Here is an 18,215-nt window from a genome sequence, read left to right as displayed (position 1 = left end):
TAATGCTAAGCACATCCTGTAGACAGTACTCAGATTTTTTTTTTCCCTTCTGTTTGATGTACTGTTCAGACAGTACATAGTCTGAGAGTTTATCAAATTAACTATTATATTGTTGATAATATATCAGGTGTGATTTCATGATCGAATGTAGTTATTTTTAATTTTTGGTAACCAACTAGACAAAATACACTGAAAGGGTAAGAGAAACATTGACAATTTTATTGTTTGTATATACATAGATATAATTCATATTTACAGATAATGTTATTAGCTACTATTTCTGTTGTATGTATTAGAAATTAATGTTTTTAAGATGGTTTTAGTTTTGTGTAAATTTTGTTTTTATTTGAATGCTTTAGTTGAAAGTTTTAATGTATATGAACAGGAAGTTATCAAAACAAGCTCACGTTTAAATCATATTTGTTTCTCACTTTTAGTGAGGTGAATTCTTAGTGTAAAAAACACAGTTTGTTCCTTTAAATTGTTTGGGATACAATACATACTTTATGTGGTTTGTTAACTGTAAGATTAATGCACAACTGAATTGTCTACATGATACAGATTTTTACAGTTATTCCATCTGTCACACCCAAACATTATTTTTCTTGTAAGTAGTGATAATTTTACTTAACAATTTAAACTTCATAAATATTTTAAACTTTCTAAGATGTTCTGTTTCTTAGGTTGGAATTTCTTTGTTTGGAAGGTATATAGTATTAGAAGTATAAAAACTGTTTTTCTTTAAAAATATATGTTTTTGTGTAATTAAGATGCACCTGAAGTATTACAGGTAATATTCTGTAAAGATAACATTTTTTCAAAGATTATGTGTCTTTGTTATGTACTCTTCCCAAGAAGTCATTATAGTGATAGCAAAAGTTATGTAATGCACAGAATTTTCAAAGTGTGAAGCACTTGCTGAAGGTTTTGGTTGCATTTAATACAGTTTGTGTTAAAAGTTAACAATGATAACTACAGAAATCTGTTAGATTTACCAACACTGAAACCACATTGATGGCTCTCTGGTTTATTCTCAAAATGTTAGATTTTTTTGGTGATAAATTATCACAAACTTTGAAATTACTTGTAAACATCTTTATGTTTAAAAATGAACACTAAGTAAATTGGTGTAAATAACTTTTGAACACTTAAAAACTGCAGTGGTGGGAGTGTATGTCATTTGATTGAGATGAATCAGTTGTAAGATGGATTATGTTGTAGGAACACTGGTTAATTCAGTTGGTAACAAGCTCATATTTTGAAGGCAGTATATTAAACATATACATACATCTCTAAATGTGTGTGTGTGTGTACACACACACACACACACACACACACACACACACAAGGTGGTTTAAAAAATTTACCCACATTTTGAATGCTCATAATGCTACTGTAAATAAACCTACAAGTGATTTGTTGCTTTAATTTTTTAATGGTTTTGGGACTCTGCAGAGAGTATTATCTGATATAAAAATAAAATTCCTAGAATCAATGTACAGAAACTGCATGACTTAAAGGATGGTTGCATTTTGTGAGCTGCTCTGGATATACGTGTGTAACATACGTATATATCTATAGTTATTATTCATATCTTTAAAAAATCTGTGCTCAAACCATATACAGAGTTTGTTTGTTTTTTGTTTCACATAGATAATAGCATTATTATGATTATACAAATGTTAAGTTTGTGTTTTAGAGTTTAAGTAACCGTAAGTTTTTATTTGGAAAACGTTCATGTTTCTGTTTTATCCATTATGTTAAGGTCACGAATAATAATTAATACTGATTAAAAACAGCATTTTTGCTTCTTTAATCAAAAAAGCCTTTAACAGTTGTTTTTTTAGCTGATACTAAACACTTGATGAAATTATTATATGTAGTGTAAAAAACATATTTGCTAATATACATTTATTATATTGTATTAAAAATTGAAGTTAGATATACTCATATTTTTAGATCCCTTTCTGACAAAGGTTTTAAGAATCATTTCCAGTCTTTAATGGAATATTCATAGATGTGTTTTTAATCTGTTAATTAGGAATGGTAAACTGCAAAAGTATTATTACTAAACAGAACTAACAATAAAAGCAACTTTACAATGTTTTTGATTTCAACTTCTTGTTTAAGATATTTTAAGATGTGCATGACACCAGCTTTCATAAAAGATAACTTTTAAGCATATGTAAATATATATGTTAAAAATTTGTCGATTGATGCATGCTACATTTGATATACATAGTAGAACACCACAAAGGAACGTTATGCCGACTATTTAAATTTAATAAGATGAAAAAATATTAAGATCAATCAAAACAGTAACACTGTTGGCTAAAGGCTTCCAACTTTTATCTTTTAATAGTGCCTAAATCATTATATTTCTCTGTAATATAAGTGATTTCTTCATATTTTTTATACCTCATTTGAATTACCTAACAATATTTGATACTGAAACTAATATTTTACATTCTAGCCTAGTCACTAATACTTTGCAGGTCATTTTGAATAAGATGTGTATTGTCAACAGTATTAACTTTTCACAATGTTTTATCAGCAAATTCTAAAATATTGCCACATATGAAGCTATCAAAATAATAGGGAATGTAGTTATGTTATGCCATATGTATTTTTTTAGAATTATATGAATTGTGCAAAACACAAGTAATGTGCAAAATGTTTTGGAAATCTTTATTGAATGTTAATTTATTCTCTGCCATTGTTATGAATAAACAACTCTTCCAGGGTTAGGTCTAGTTTTACATACACAATAAAAAAATAAAAGAAACCCATGTTTTACTATTTCATTACTTAACAGAAACTTTCAACTTCTAAACTTTGTGCAGATTGAAAAGGAATTACCCTTCTTCATGTTAATAAGAAAGTCCAGACAATGTATGGTAATGATGTAGAGGGTGTGCATACTGTTCAAAATAGAAGCTTACCAGAATCTTTCTCATAAATTCGTTGTTTCTACATATAGATTCCAGAACTAATCACAACAATATATTCTCAAGAGTAGAATAGCAGTTTAAACATAATTTAAAATGAGTTGTGTATGGAGCAATTGCTTTTTTACCCTGAGAATATTTATTGAACTATATTTCTTAAAACAAGGTTATTCTACAGTAAAATTTAGATTTGGTGATTATAATTTGGAAGTAAGAACTGGGAGCCGTGTACACATAGGGTATAAACATTAATGATCAGTTTTGTTCTTGTTGTTTTATTTGTATTTTGTAGAGGAGATTATATTCATATTTGAGATGTTTTTAGTTTAATTGCTTAAAGCAGTGATTTGCAAGAATGTATTAAATTACTAACAACATAAGATACGCTTTTGATGAATGAAAGTGGTTTCGTAATAGTATTTAGTTAGCTAACACGAATTTTCTTATTAACAATGAAATAGATAATGTATTAAGTTTAGTGTCTGAATCATTTCAAGAATAAACTAATTTTCCATTAGTTATGTTCTGCTGATTCAAAGAGTGCCCAGTTATAATGTTTTCCTTTATATCACCAAATCAATCTTAGGAATACTTATTAACCCTTTCAACAATCTAATAGGAACTCAATGATGAAACTCTTTTGAAGTATATTAGCATTGGCTTTTTTAGGCTCAAGATATACAATGTTGCTGAGTATGCCTACATCCAAAAATGCAGACACTGTAAAAAAAAACTCCAGTAATTTGGTTATGCAAGAAAACACTCTAATATTGTTTTGATTGCTGAATATTAAAGTGTTAATTTTACAGATGTTTTTGTTAAATGATCTCTGATAATGGATTCCAAATCCATGCTAACATAATTTTATGGGACTTTATTTTTTTATGTTAAAAAAAAGTTCTTTTGGCATTCTTCCAATGATAAGTCTTATATAAGGAACTGCAGAACAATATCTTTAACGTGCTTAGTTTTTGTGTTTTAGCAAATGGTGGTTATTTGTTTTATCAGTATACATGTAAAGATAAAGCATTAGTATTGGAGGAGGTAATATCTAACTAAAATAAATTAGAAAGAATGTTGACTTTAGGAATAATTATCTATCAGTTGCAGTTCTTGGAACATTTGTTGTTGCCTTAACTGCTGATTAAGAACATTATGTGGTACTTGAGAATGTCAAGTACATGCAAGTTTTATATATCATATAGGATGTGTTTGACAACCTGATGCATTGGTTTAGGTATCAGACTATTTTACCCTAGTTGCATTAAAACAAAATATGGTGTATATCACAGTTTTGTTGTGATATGAAATTTGAAACTAGTTTGAAGTATATATGGATTTTGAGATTATTAAATTTAAAGTTGAGTCATTAAAATTTTTACAAATTATTTTTGTTGGAATTGGCATAACCATTTTAATACTTAACATATACTTTAGTAATTTTAAAATGAAATGTTATGTGTAAAATTTTAAAGAAAATTATTTGCATTCCATAAAAATAATCATTCAGTTTTTTAAAGTAAAAAATGAATTAACCAGAAATTAGTTTGAAATATAAAAATAAATATTTTTTTTCTTGAAGACTTGTTAGCCTTTAAATTGTGTTAAAATATTTTATTAGCATATATAATTTTTCTCTGTGTATTGTATTGATGATAAGGGCAATTCAGTTTTTAATGTTTTTGAGGTTCCTATTACATTTAGAATACTTTACAATATTAAAATACTATTGCATTAAAAAAATAGAAATTAACTATAACTTGTTATAGATATATTAGTGGAGTTGAGTTTTATCCAGGAATTAGCTTGGATTTCTATTGAATGAGTAAGCAAAATTTGAAATTGCATTTAATATGAAATGCAAAAGTGATTTTGTTAATTCTATCTCTGGAACTTTAAAATGTTTTAATTGTGACTTTAATTTTAGGAAAAGTATAATGTTTATGTAAATTAAAAATTAGATATTCTAATTTTACCTAGCAGCTTAAAACTATATATATATATATATTGGAGAATAAGCTTGAATAAGATACTGTTGCTTGTGCTAGAAACAGTATGTTGGAAATGACATAACTGTAGCAATGGGGAGAGGATAATTTTTGTACTAGAGACTAGAAGGTTCTTCTATTTAAAAAATAAAAAATGTTACAAGTATAATAAAACATGGATATTTTATATATACATACATATATAGTTGTCTAACTCAGTTGATTACCATTAGTTTCTGTTGGGTTTTAGGGGAGACTGCTGTAGTGATTAGTGGTTTTATCAGTAAATTATTGATAAATGAAAATTTTATTATTACTGCCTTATAATGTGACTGTCACATTCCTCACACCCTTCGTACTTAAATTATGTCTGTGCTCTGTTGGATCATGTAATACAGTGTCTGCTTATGTTAGACATAAATATGTAAAAATCTTACATTTATAAAATATATTTTTCTTTGAGAATAACATATTAATCATCTCACTGAATGAGGCTTAATCCTGTCTTTAAAAAATGCATAACAAAGGGTATACAGCTTTGTTAAAATAGGATAGTTAAAGACTATTTTCATCGAATGTACTAGATTAATATTGTTTCTATAAAAAACATTATTCCTGTTTTAGAAGTGAGGATATAAGTGAACTGCTAATAGAATAACCAGTTTAAAAGACTCAGTGGTTTATTAAAAGTGGTGTTTTGGGATAGTTACATTGTATTTGATAAAGCTAATTTTCTTCTGGTGAAATTGTGTAAGAGCTTAGTGGATGTTATGTCTTAGTCTAAGCACATGTTTGCCTATTGCTATGCATTTTATAGAGAATTTAGTTGCACAGAAATTATAAATACTCACTATGTTCTCAATCAAGTCTCCATGACAATTTCGTGTTGCAGCTTAACATTTTACATCTCATACTAATGTGATCAAATAGTCAATAGCTAAAGCAAATCATTATGAACCATATCAGCTAGCTACTAGGTATGTTTATTATCATTACAATGTATAAAGTTAGCTCAATACCAAGTAATTATTTGCCCATTGTTGAGAATAAAAAGAGCAACCAAACAAGGCTGGAGATACTATTTGTGCTATTTATTCAAACTACAAATCTCTATTTTGACAGCATGAAGCAAAAATTCCCAATTTTATTATTATTATTTTATTTTTATTTTTTTGTCTGTAGAGTTTTAGCATAGGTTTAGAGGTATATTTTTAAATGTTTCTGAAGATGTGTTGGAGTTCTGCAACTCAGAATTTTCAGAAACTTGGAATGCTTCATGGAAATTTATTTGTGATTTTGTATAGGTGGCACTGTATGATTGGAGGATCATAATCACATGATATGTACATGTTCTGAAATGGCACAAAAATGAAAGGTAATAGAGTGGTGTGCTATTAGCAAAACTTTTTACCAATGCTTAGAGGGCAAATCACCTAAACAACCTATTGAAAATACATTTTCAGTGTAGGAAAATGCTAACTTGCATACTAAAGGTAAAGTTTCAACATATCTTGTGTTTAAAGTATTCAGTATTTTAAACTCATAACTGATGTTGTATGATTCAATCTTGTCTTGGAAATTTTAAAAGTCCATTCTATGGAATGTCATGGATATGTATTACAATACTATTGTGTATGGATAAACTTAGAATGTGGCATGATTTACAATGCTAATTATTGTGAGGTCCTTCTCTATAAACTTCTATAAAGCAAGATGTACAGTATTGTACAAAGTGTCACAATATAACTTTAATTATTATCACTGGATCAAGTCAAAACCATTTAAAACGAGTTCACGTTAAGATACTGTCCCTACTACTCTATGATACAGAAACGCATATTCATCTGAAGTAAACAGTGAGAAATGGAATATATTCATTTCACATAATGATTCTGTTATTGCTTTTCACCACAGCTTTGAACTTTAAAGTACCACAAAAGCTGACACACTGCATTTGTGGCTGTGATATTTTATGCCCATTATGTCTTTGAATTTCAGAATCATATAACTATTCATTAGTGTGTGTTGTAGCTTACAGCCTTTAGCTCTCAATAAAATTGTGAATAGCAGAGTTAATACCATATGTGCAGAATCATATCACAGTGTGTTCCAAAGTTTGCATAAGTAAAGGGATTATTACTTTTAGTTATCTAAGCAGATATTCCACATTAGTACATCTGATAGTATTGCATTTCTTCAACATATCCACATTAGATTTATGTTAGAACAAGTGAGATATAGTTACATCACTAATGTTGTATCCAAAAGCAATGGATCCCTGAATGTGGGGAGGGGACCTGCAAGGGAAGGTTCAGTATTTTCAGTTTAACTCTTTTGGAATCTGAACCCATGTATTTGCCATGTGTGATGACCAGTGAAGGGAATTAGAGAATCCTGGGGGTTGAGTGGTGTTTGGGACATTGCAACATACCTCTTTAGCTCTGTTGGGTGTTTTCAGTGGGTGTTGTGGACATTGTGTCTGATGGTGGTGTTTAGGTTTGATGCCTGTAAAGCTGTGGCATTGCTGCATTGTTCTTGTTTGGCATTATTATTTGTTCCCTCATTCAATTCCATGGTGGGTGAGGTCAATAGCCACTGAATCTTGCTCCTAATACTGTGGATTCTCTAAATCCTAATAAAAGTAAAATAGTAGCAAAACAGCTCATAGGCAAGTGAACATGTGCAGAAGACAGAACAGCAGTCTTCACTTCATCCTGCACCTGTATTCCATTTTCTCTTAATGCACTCTTTGCCCAACACCTTTTGGGCATATGGCTCTGTTTTTTATTCAGAAGGGATTACAAGGGCTTGCTGGCTTTCCAAAGTAAGCCAAGAAGCTACATTTTGTGGACATCCTAGTGGAAACGTCTACACCAACACACAGCAAACTTCTGAATTCAAAAGCCATTTTGATATACCTATGAGGTCACTCCCCAGGCAACTTTCAATTCCTCCAGAGGAGTAATTGTTAAGAGGGATTTAAAGAACATCCCCAAATTGGAGATTCTTGTTGGTTTCTTCAGCCAGAGCATTTCTGGTGTGTGCTGTATCTCTACTCATAGGGACATAATTTTGCTGCCTACCAATCTTTTTCTTTTTTTGAAGTGTGTATGTGTGTGTTTTCTTATAGCAAAGCAACATAGGGCTATCTGCTGAGTCCACCAAAGGGAATTGAACCCCTGATTTTAGCATTGTAAATCTATAGACTTTTTTGATGCTTTCATTGCCACATTTGTCTGCCTTTGTCGTGGCAGGTTATCTGAACTGTAGAGTACAGTTTTCTATTCATTACCCTCTTTGGTGTTTACAGAGTCAGCAGCTCATACATTCAAAGACATCTTATTGCAGTTTTTTGATGTGTGCCTGCTCTGGTGGTAAAGACAGTGATGCTTACAAGAGTAAACTGGTCCCTCAATTGTAATGATTCCCACTACTTTTACTTTTGTTGTTCTAAGTGGGTGGAGGAGAAAGAGGTACAGCATTTAAAAACCATTAAAATATTTCTTATCCAGAGGCTCAAAAATTGTTGTTCTCTTCCCCACCTCACACATGCTACTGCACTTTCTGTATATTTATTAGAGTTTTTTTTACATAATACAGAGTTTTTTATCTCAATGGATTATCATGTTCACAGTTTGTTTACTCCTGTCTTTGTCTCCACCATTCTTTCTAATAATTGTTTGGGTCCACTTCCTGTGACCCCAGGATGCAGAATGATTATTCATTCATGGCTTCAATTGCTGGAATGTGTGCCCATTGAGAGAGAGAGACCTGCCCATTCAACCCAGGATAGGATCCATGAAGGTTGACAAATCTCCTAATAAAGAAAAATGGTGTGGTCGTAAATGAAATGGTTCTTTGCCCAGTGCTTTTTAACGTAAATAAAAATGGCTATTTTGATACAGTGGAACTGTCAAGGTTTCCAGTGTAATCTAAATGACTTTAAGGTCTTGATTGATTCTTACCATCCTGTATGTTTTCCTTTACAGGAAACATTCCTGATACCTGCTGATACAGTCACCTTTTGGCAGTTTTCTTTACATAACAGGTTGTGTAATGGATGAGTTCATAGAGGGGCAGCACTGCTGGTCAGCCAGCATGTGTCCATTCCATCTGTGCTCCTTGATACATCGTTTGAGGCCATAGCCATCCTTTACCTCATTTTTCTCTTGTTTCTCCTGGATGGTTGACAGTGACAGGGTAGTGATTATTTTCCTGTAGCTCAGAAGGATATTGGTCATGGTTAATTCCACCTAACCCAAGTGCCATGGTGGAAGCTGGACCAAGGTGATTGGTTCTCTTTTGCCTCTGTCTCTCAAGATCCTGATGCCATTAGTCTGCCATCTCTTAATGACTACATAGAAGTAGTAACTGATTTCATTCTTCAAGAAGCTTTTTGTTCTATACTTTATAAAACCTTAAGTTTCCCATGGTATCCTCATCCATGGTGGTCTACAGCCTTCTAGCAGGCACTAAAGGCTTAGAAATGGGCCCAGAATACCTTTCACAGGTATGCCACTCTTTTGAACCACGTTGTTACGCAGAGGATCCATGCCCATGCTTGGTAGGTCAGACGTTAAAGCTAAAAGTAGTCTTGGAATAAGTTCAAGATTAGCATCTTTTCTACTACCAGTTCCAAAGTCATTTAGAACAACATTCTGAAGGTCAGTGGGAAGTATGCTTCCCAACCCCTTTTCTTGCTCTCCAATGACCAGGTAGTTGCTTGTTGACTTACAGAGCACTGCTGATAATATTTGTGAGAACTTTCTTCATCTTTTCAGCACTTCTGTCTCTTTCCTTGCGACCATTAAGTATTGGCAGAATGATTGCCTCTTTTGTTTTGGTCTGATTGTCTCTACAACTATAACTGCCTCTGGAACTCCAACTCACTCTTCAGTGGTCTTGGCAGCACATTGGATGGAAATGCTGATGTTTACTATGAGATGCTGCCTCATTTCTCTCTTGCTTCTATTGTTTTTCTTTTGGTTGCTTTTAACTGGATTTTGGAACCAAATATTTTTCCAGATACTTGGTGCAAAGTCTTCCCTTTGTGTAAGCTTGGGAAGGGTCCCAAAGTTTATTATAATTATTATCCAATTTCTTTGACTAGCTGTCTTTGTAAGATCTTAAAGAGGATGGTTAATGCTTATCTTGTTTCTTTACTTAAATCAAACAGTTTCCTCTCCCCCACCCAGTGTTGGTTCCATCATTAGTGCTCAACTGTAGACCATCTGGTTTGACTTGCAACATCGATCAATGAAAGCCTTCCTCAAAGAAGACATCTTTTCCTGTCTTCTTTGATCTTTAGAAGGTTTATGACAATACATGGAGGTACAGTACTTTTTGAGACCTCTATTGATATGGGTTACATGGCCATTTGCTCATTTTTATTTGTAATTTTTTACTTTACTGGTGATTGCAAGTCTGTGCGAGTTAGACTCGTTTTCATTCTTTCACACAGGATCTTGGAGTCCTTTAGAGCTATGACATGAATGTCACACTTTTTGGTATCAAGGTGAATGTTGTCACTACACAATTTCCTCCTGCAATTACAAATGGGTTCTATGTCAATGACTTTCATGTCTCATGTTGGTTGTCAAGTATGAGGTTTCTTGCGAGGCAGTTACAGCCTACCATCAGCTGCTTGTTGAAGTTGACTACAGTAAATGGTTTTGCCTTATCTTTTTCCAAAACTGTTTTCATATATTATTGCCACCAATTGGGTCTACAACCTAGACCTGCACTCTGTCTTGGTTATATTGTTCTTCCAGTGGTCTCTGAGGTAAAATTCTTGGGGGCTTATCTTTGACCATAAGCTTACTTGTATTTCTCACATAAAGCAGCTATGTTTTAAATGTACTAGGGCACTGAACATTATCCATGTCCTCTCTTCCACATATTGGGGAGGAAATTGGTGATCTGTGCTCAAGCTCTATCATGCGTCTCACTTAGTACAAACTGGACTGTGGGTCTCTGGCCTATTGTTCTGAGGCTTTGACTCTGCATGGAGGCTTTCTGTTTTTCTCCCGTCCAGAGTTTGTACCCCGAGTTCTACAGACCTCCTCTTAACCTGTGCCATTTTCAATTTCCTTTGTAGTATGCTACTGAGTTTTCAATTTTTATCACAGCATTCCTCCTGGGATTGTGTCTTTCTTCATTGTTGAGCCATGCTCTTTCAGAATAGTTGGTCTGCAATTCCTTCTTTTGGTTTTCGTATCCAGGCATAACTTGATAAATTTTGTCATGCATTGGATGGTATTACTATTTCTAATGATTGGCTTATTACCATCCTTAAATGTGGTCTTTCTTTGAGTCTTCTGAAGAAAGTGGATACTCTTGATTGAAAGTATCTTCTTTTTACTGAACATTTTTTGAACAGCTTTCTTTACCTTTTTACATGGATAGTTTGAAATCAGGTGACTCTGTAGGCTGTGCTGTGGTTTACTGTGGCTTGGTAGTTGCTCACAGGATCCCCTATACAGTTTCTGTGTTCACTGCTAAGTTCTATGCTATTTCTTTTGCTCTGGATCATGTAGAAGCTATGCAGTGCACTGAGAGTACTGTTTATACTGACTCTCTTAACTTTCTGTTGGCCCTGGTTCTCACTCTGTTCTTCTTAATGAAGAACAAGTGGCACATTTTTTACAATCTTTCATTAGTATCTATTTTTTCTGGATGCATGACCGTGTCGGTATTAACAGGAATGAGCTCATTGACACCACAACTAATCTTGTTTGTTCTGGTGCTGTCACATCCTTGCCTATCTTGACTATATTCCTTTGTTGAAGATTTGGCTTCTCGCCATTTGGCAGTTGACTTAGAGTGAACAAAGTCATAACAAGTGGTTTCTGATCAAGCCTTCTGTTGTTATTTGATCCTCTTGTTTCGGTAAAGATCAAAATGAGGAAGTTGTCCTGGCTAGCCTTTGTATTGGTCATAGTTTTTAAACCTTTCCTTTTTTTTTATTATTATCATGGACTGATCCATCATTGTGTGGCCTTTTTGGCTCATAAGTTGCAACAGCCGACATTTTACTCTGATGTCATAGTTATGACTAAGCGATGGCACCATTTTAGACATTTTCAAAGGGGTTAACCCTAACATTGGATGGTGTCATTAGCTGTGGTTATCCTATCCAACTTGATTGTATTTTTAAGAGTTTCACAAGCCATTGGACTTTTTGATTTCATTTAAATCTTTTAGTTGAATTTTGGACATTGTTTAATTTTAACTTGATTTATTATTACATCTTATAACAGTTTTATTTTTATGGATTTTACTGGTTGTTTAACACACATGGCCTAGTTGCTTTGTGTTTATTGGCTTTTAAAGATGTATACTCTATTTTTTCTTGTAGTATTTTGGCCTTTCTTGTTTATGGCAACTGCCAACTTTTATAAACTGAAGTGATAGGACACTAGGTTTTCATGTTTATCTAGTGAGTGTGGGTCTATTTCTAGGATAATGTATGTTGTACTTTGAAATTACGTTTGTCAATATAATTGTAACTATAAAATGATGTCATTTTAATGTGTGAACATAATGTTAATTGGTGGTTATTTTAGTTTTCATGCACAAGTTTTAAGGTAACATTTCTTTCTCCAGATAATTTTAACAGATTAGTAAACCTGTTTTTGTATGTAATTGTGAAAAGACATTGCAATAGTGTTATTGTACCTGTTACATTGTTGTACTTGCATCTAGTTGCTGGTATTGTGTTATTGTTTATGCCAGAAAAACAAGATATAAAAGTGTATTGAAATGTAATTAATCAATATTCTTTAACATACTAAAAGTGGAACCTGTAAATCAGTTGCTTATTCTTTAAAAAAAACACAAAAAACATCTTGCTCTCAGAGGGATGCTACGTTAGCAACAATGACAGAAAAAACAAAACAGTCTTGCATTACTAACTTTGCAAATGAAGGGCAGTGAAATGTCAAAAATTAATCCTCCCTTTATCAAGCTGTGTAGCTATGGTTTTCACTAACTTTATGTATTTATATGGTAAACTGACGATGTAAAACATCCTGGTGTTTCTAGGAGTAAAAATGGGTGAAAGCTTATGAAAATGGACCACACCTTTAACAAGGACATGTGGGGGTTGAGAATATGTTGTGAAATGTTAATTAGTTCTATGATAATGCTGAGATAATAAAATACAAGCTGTATCTTTATCTTCAACAGAATTAGTAAGTATATAATGTTTGGGTGTAGTTAAAATAATTATATATTGGTTTGTAAAATATCTTCAGGTCACAATATTATTTTGTAACAATTATTGAAATTTGCATAGTCAAATGTTAAGAGATTTTTAATTGTGGTGTTATCACACAAGTTGAGTGAAGTTCTGTTCCAAGACAATGTTATTTTTAAATTAATGTGAGGATAACATTTTAGTCATTTTTGTATGTGAAGAAGGAAGAGAGAAGTGATCATAATGCTATTCTGTACTATGGTTTTGAAAAGAACTTAAAGCTGGTAAATAGGTATTTATTTCTTGTGGAAGCATGATGTATATATGTTAACGTTTATTCATTCTACTGTTTAGTATAAAACTATAAAGAAGTACTATTTTAATGTGCTCAGATGTGGTTGAGTGAGTTTTCAGATTTTTTAATAAAAGAAATGAAATTTAAGGGACCAGATTAAATACATTATTATTATTATTGTAAACTTAGCTGGCCTGTTCTACCATCCATAGCCTAAGGGTATGTCTAGCCATTTTGTATTTCTAGCCCATTTGTTTCATTTTCTTACCTCCTTTTGAAGACAAATATATTTGTTGCTTTAAAATATCTACTTTCAATTTCTGCAACACATTTTGTCAAGACATCTCTACATATCTTTCAAAAATGATTTTGAAAATCATAATCCTGAACTGAAAATTAAAATTTTCGAATAACAGTTCATAGTCTCTTTGGTAATAATTTTCTCAACTTTTGCGACACAAACTCAATGCACAATAAAGTGGTTAGTTTTAAGAAACTACAACTGTGCTAAATCTGTTTGCAAACTTCACTCTTGTGAAACTAAGAAAACTTCAAACAAACAGTGTTTAACTCCATGTGATAATTCTCTTGCTATAATGTCCATTCTTTTATCTTTTGCAAGTTGAATCCCTAACTATAAGGTTTTATTTACTGTGAAAAAGTTTAAAGAATTAGAAGAATTATCTATTCATTCTACACTGAAGAAATTTCAATAGCAAATAAGAAGAATGTGAGAAAAAGAAATGTTCCATACAGACTGCCACATTGGCAAGCTAATGCCTAAATCTAACAGAACTTATCCACATACTGTCTATTACATGAGATCAATCTTGAGGATAGAAAATTGTTAAAGCAGTGATGAAATCTTGAAGTGAGGATGACTTACATTTTTAATCACGTTTTTCCTCATTCCAGTTTTGATTTCCATTTTCATTCCCTATATGATGGATAAAAACAGTTGTAGTTTTATTAAATTTTCATGGATATCTACCAAATTTTTACACAGAACAGTTTGGAAAATACAGCAGAGAATAAATCAAAACATGGATGTAAAAAATTACACTTTACCTATCAGATAATTGGTCTAGAATAGGAGGGTTGCCTTTTATCACTGAAAATAATACATTTTTTTTCTTTTTTTTCTGTGATAGTTTGACATTTATTATGTTAGGTTCATGCTTTTCTTCTCTTTTATAGCTTTGAGTTGATGTATAATTTAGTAGAGTAGTTTTCAAAGTATTGTGTGTATGATAATCTGAATAAGAGCTCATTCATATGTGCTTATTAATGAAGTATTTTGCATAATTAATTAGAAGACATGCTGATTGTACAAATTTCCCAGTGAGTGCCATTTGGTGATAGTTGTTTTAGGCATATTTCTCATAATTTCATAAGCTCATTTTTCAAATACTGTAGCTCTTTCTGTTGATTTTTTTTTATTATGGATGTTAGAATATGCCAATTAACCTTATTACTATCTATATTTTGTCCATGCAAAGTATGTTAAATCAGCATCTCTTATATCATTGTTCAGTAGCAATCGAAAACAGTTCACTGTTCTTACATAAAAACCATTGAAATTAGTGAAACTTTTTTGTCATGAAGTCTACATAGAGATGTAAAATTGTTTGATAAACAGTATTAGTAGCTCCTTCTTATGAATAATGATAAATATATTTCTTTATTCTTTCTGTGTTTATAATTATACCTTTGAAACCCCAACCCTCTGGAGGTATTTCTATATACATTTATGTATAAAAGATAATCTCAGAAGGACATCTCCTAGTTTCCATGAAAGGGTGCAGAAGGATGTCTGTATGGGGTCACCTGTTTTAACCAACACACCACTAAACACTAGTGTGTTGTCTGTTATTCAGTTAGTAGACACTAAAATAATATCACATGTACTATGTTTAACCTTACAGTGTGTATTATTGTTGATGTCAGTAAAACGTGAGCATGCCACGAATCATAAGAAAAATTATGCATTTTGCAGGCTACAACATAGAATGTCTTATGAACTTCACAGGCAAGAAATAAAAGTACCTTAATGCTGGGCTTACTACTCTTGAAACAGTATCTTTTGGGTACCTTGTGGAAGTACGTCTCGTAGTATACAAGATTTTTCTAAAATGGCAATTTAGTTGAATATTATATAATTTGAGAAAGATGACCTCTAGTATACAGGATAACTTTAGATGGAAATTCTCTGTTTGGATAGAGGATAATTCCATAAGGTCATTTTGTAGTCCTGTGGAAGATGTTTGCAGGATTTTTTCTTTATGGTTTCAAAGGGAGATATCACCACTCTTTAAATTCGTATTTTATTTCCTTCCACACCCACTACAACATATCAACAAGTTTTGAACTTCCTGTATGATTCATTAGAGGTATAGAATTTAGTTGTGTCTATACATGTGTATAGACTATGTCTCTATACTCTTCTTTCTAAATCATTTTGTGAGATATTTATTTTTATTCAACTCAGCCTTGTTACTAAGTTTTTTATCTTAGTATATTTGGCATGGTACCAACTTGTGCATGATTGGTTTAGTATTAGGTGTTGAATGATTAAGTTGTGCCCTTTTCCCTTGTGCAGCTCTTCATAAAAATTAGTTGCAGAATTACAAGTATTATGTCATAATAAGCTTTTTCCTTATTATCCATAATATTATATGGAACAATTTTTAATTCTTTTAATCTTACTTTAGAGGTGATTAACATAAAAATAGTAGGTTAGAACTCTCTTTTTTTGTTCTTCTTCTTCTTTTGCTAAATTCACATTTTCTACTGGTTTCTGAATATTTGGGATTATTTTTTATTATCAGTTTATAAATTTATCTTAACACCATTGGAAAATATATTTCTGATATGTGCATTAAAGGTATTTAGTGTAAATGTCAATTAATTTATATGTAAAGTTTCAATATATTTTTGTGTTTATGCAATGCACATGGATTTTCACTTGGCCTGTTTTAATACAGGAATTTACATCTAAGGCAAGTTAATTGTCACTATTCTTCAAATTTTGTCAGGTGTGAATCCACATAAATGGTAGTGATTTAATGATGATATTAAAGCATATTTAAGGTTTGGGGCTGATGGGTTTTCTTGATAAAAGTGCAGTTCCTGATTGGTAGGTTTATAAACTATAGAATAGTGATTGGAAGAAAAAAAACAGCTTTTATTAACTTATGTTTCTCTGTGTTACTTGTTCAACTGATTAGCACTATAAATCATAGGTTTTGGACTGCAGAAAAAATGATTTAATATTGGAGTAATCATTGATCTCCCATGTCTTTTTACATTCAAATCCTGTAATAAATCTTGACAGAAACTTTTATTATTTTTCCTTTTCTTGTATCTAGAAAATTCTGTTTCTTTTAGCTTTTGCTAATATTACTGGCATAATTTTTAATTGTTTAGAAGTCAGGCAAGAGGCCGTCCAGCAGGCTCTAGCTGCTATGCAGAATAGAGGCAAGCCATCAGTTCCCATGCCTTCTAAAAGAACCTCTGTAATGGCCACATCTCCTTCTAGAGAAAGACATCCATCAGGTTAGGATTTTAAATTTTTTTCGTAAAGTAAAAATACTTGTGTTGCACATCATTGTTCTCAATTTACAAATGATATTTTACAATGTATGTGCAAATGTAAAATTCTTTATATTGTACTCTATGTTAGTGTAGGTTGTAGATCTATGTTTTTTTATTTGTATCTATACTATAAATTGATTGTGGCTGTATATTTGTTCTTTAGTCTATGATAAAAATTTTCCAAGTCTTAGACTTCTGACATCATGAGAATTTCAGGAGTTGTACAACCCCTCATTTGGTTCATTTTTTGCTTTTAATGAGTTTGACAGCCATTTCAGTATTACCATTTCTCTTGCTTTTTGGCATCAAATGAGGCATACATACATGCCATTCTACTGTATGAAGCCAACAAAATATGTGCTGCATCTGAGTGATTAATTTGGTTACTTAATATAATGAAATAACTCTTTTATTATTTAGATTTCTTATTATTATTATTATTGATTAATTCACAGTTCATCATCTTAACTGATAAATGTCATGATTCATGAAAGTAATTCACCAATACAAATTAATGTTTCTGGTTATTACTACAGGGTGTTCGGAAAGTCACTGTGCAATGTTGTAATCATATTTTATTCAGTCTATTTCAAACCAGCAACTGATAGTGGTGTTTTTTATAAACAAAATAAGAAGGATTCAGACCTGTATTGATGCCAACGGGGGTCACTTTCAACATTGTTTATAATTGTCATTCATATTTACCTCCTGTATTCTATATTGAAACATGTCTGTTAATAAATATATAAGTGCACAGTGACTTTCCGAACATCCTGTATTTTTGTTTATGTCAACTACCAAAGTCTTATGTGAGAATAATCAGCTAGTTGAATGTGATTAATTATTTAACTGCCTTATTACATAACTTTAATTTTTGAATAACTATGTAGCACTTGTTTACATTTTCATAAATTTTTATTGCATTTGTTTTGTATCACATGAGAACACCCATATTATGTAAGGTTAACATTAACATTACATAAGTGTTGATGAATATGTATTTTGTTAATTAGTCCATATTTTGCAGTTTATTACCTTAACTTTAAGCCTGAGGCTGAAATTTTATTACATATATTCAGTGTGAACCTGTAGTTTGTTAATACATTTTTAGTTCATATGATGCAATATACTAAAACAACCTCTGTTTTAAAAAAGAATTGTTGACATTAAGAACTGCTTCTTGTATTAGATTT

At 31.7% G+C, this 18,215-nt stretch overlaps 1 protein-coding gene across 1 annotated transcript in view; it reads left to right on the top strand.

The window, feature by feature from the left end:
• The window catches only part of LOC143251666 (disco-interacting protein 2 homolog C-like), a 99,402-nt gene that overhangs the window by 77,478 nt on the left and 3,709 nt on the right, over positions 1–18,215 (top strand). The window contains exon 5 of the mRNA XM_076502922.1: positions 16,855–16,983. Coding sequence (XP_076359037.1) covers positions 16,855–16,983 — 129 coding nt within the window. The remainder of the gene's footprint in view (positions 1–16,854; positions 16,984–18,215) is intronic.

The sequence above is a fragment of the Tachypleus tridentatus genome, chromosome 6, assembly GCF_004210375.1.
Source record: "Tachypleus tridentatus isolate NWPU-2018 chromosome 6, ASM421037v1, whole genome shotgun sequence".
Lineage (NCBI taxonomy): Eukaryota > Metazoa > Arthropoda > Merostomata > Xiphosura > Limulidae > Tachypleus > Tachypleus tridentatus.
Note: the sequence above shows the minus strand (reverse complement) of the source record. Positions and strands in the feature narration are given on the sequence as shown.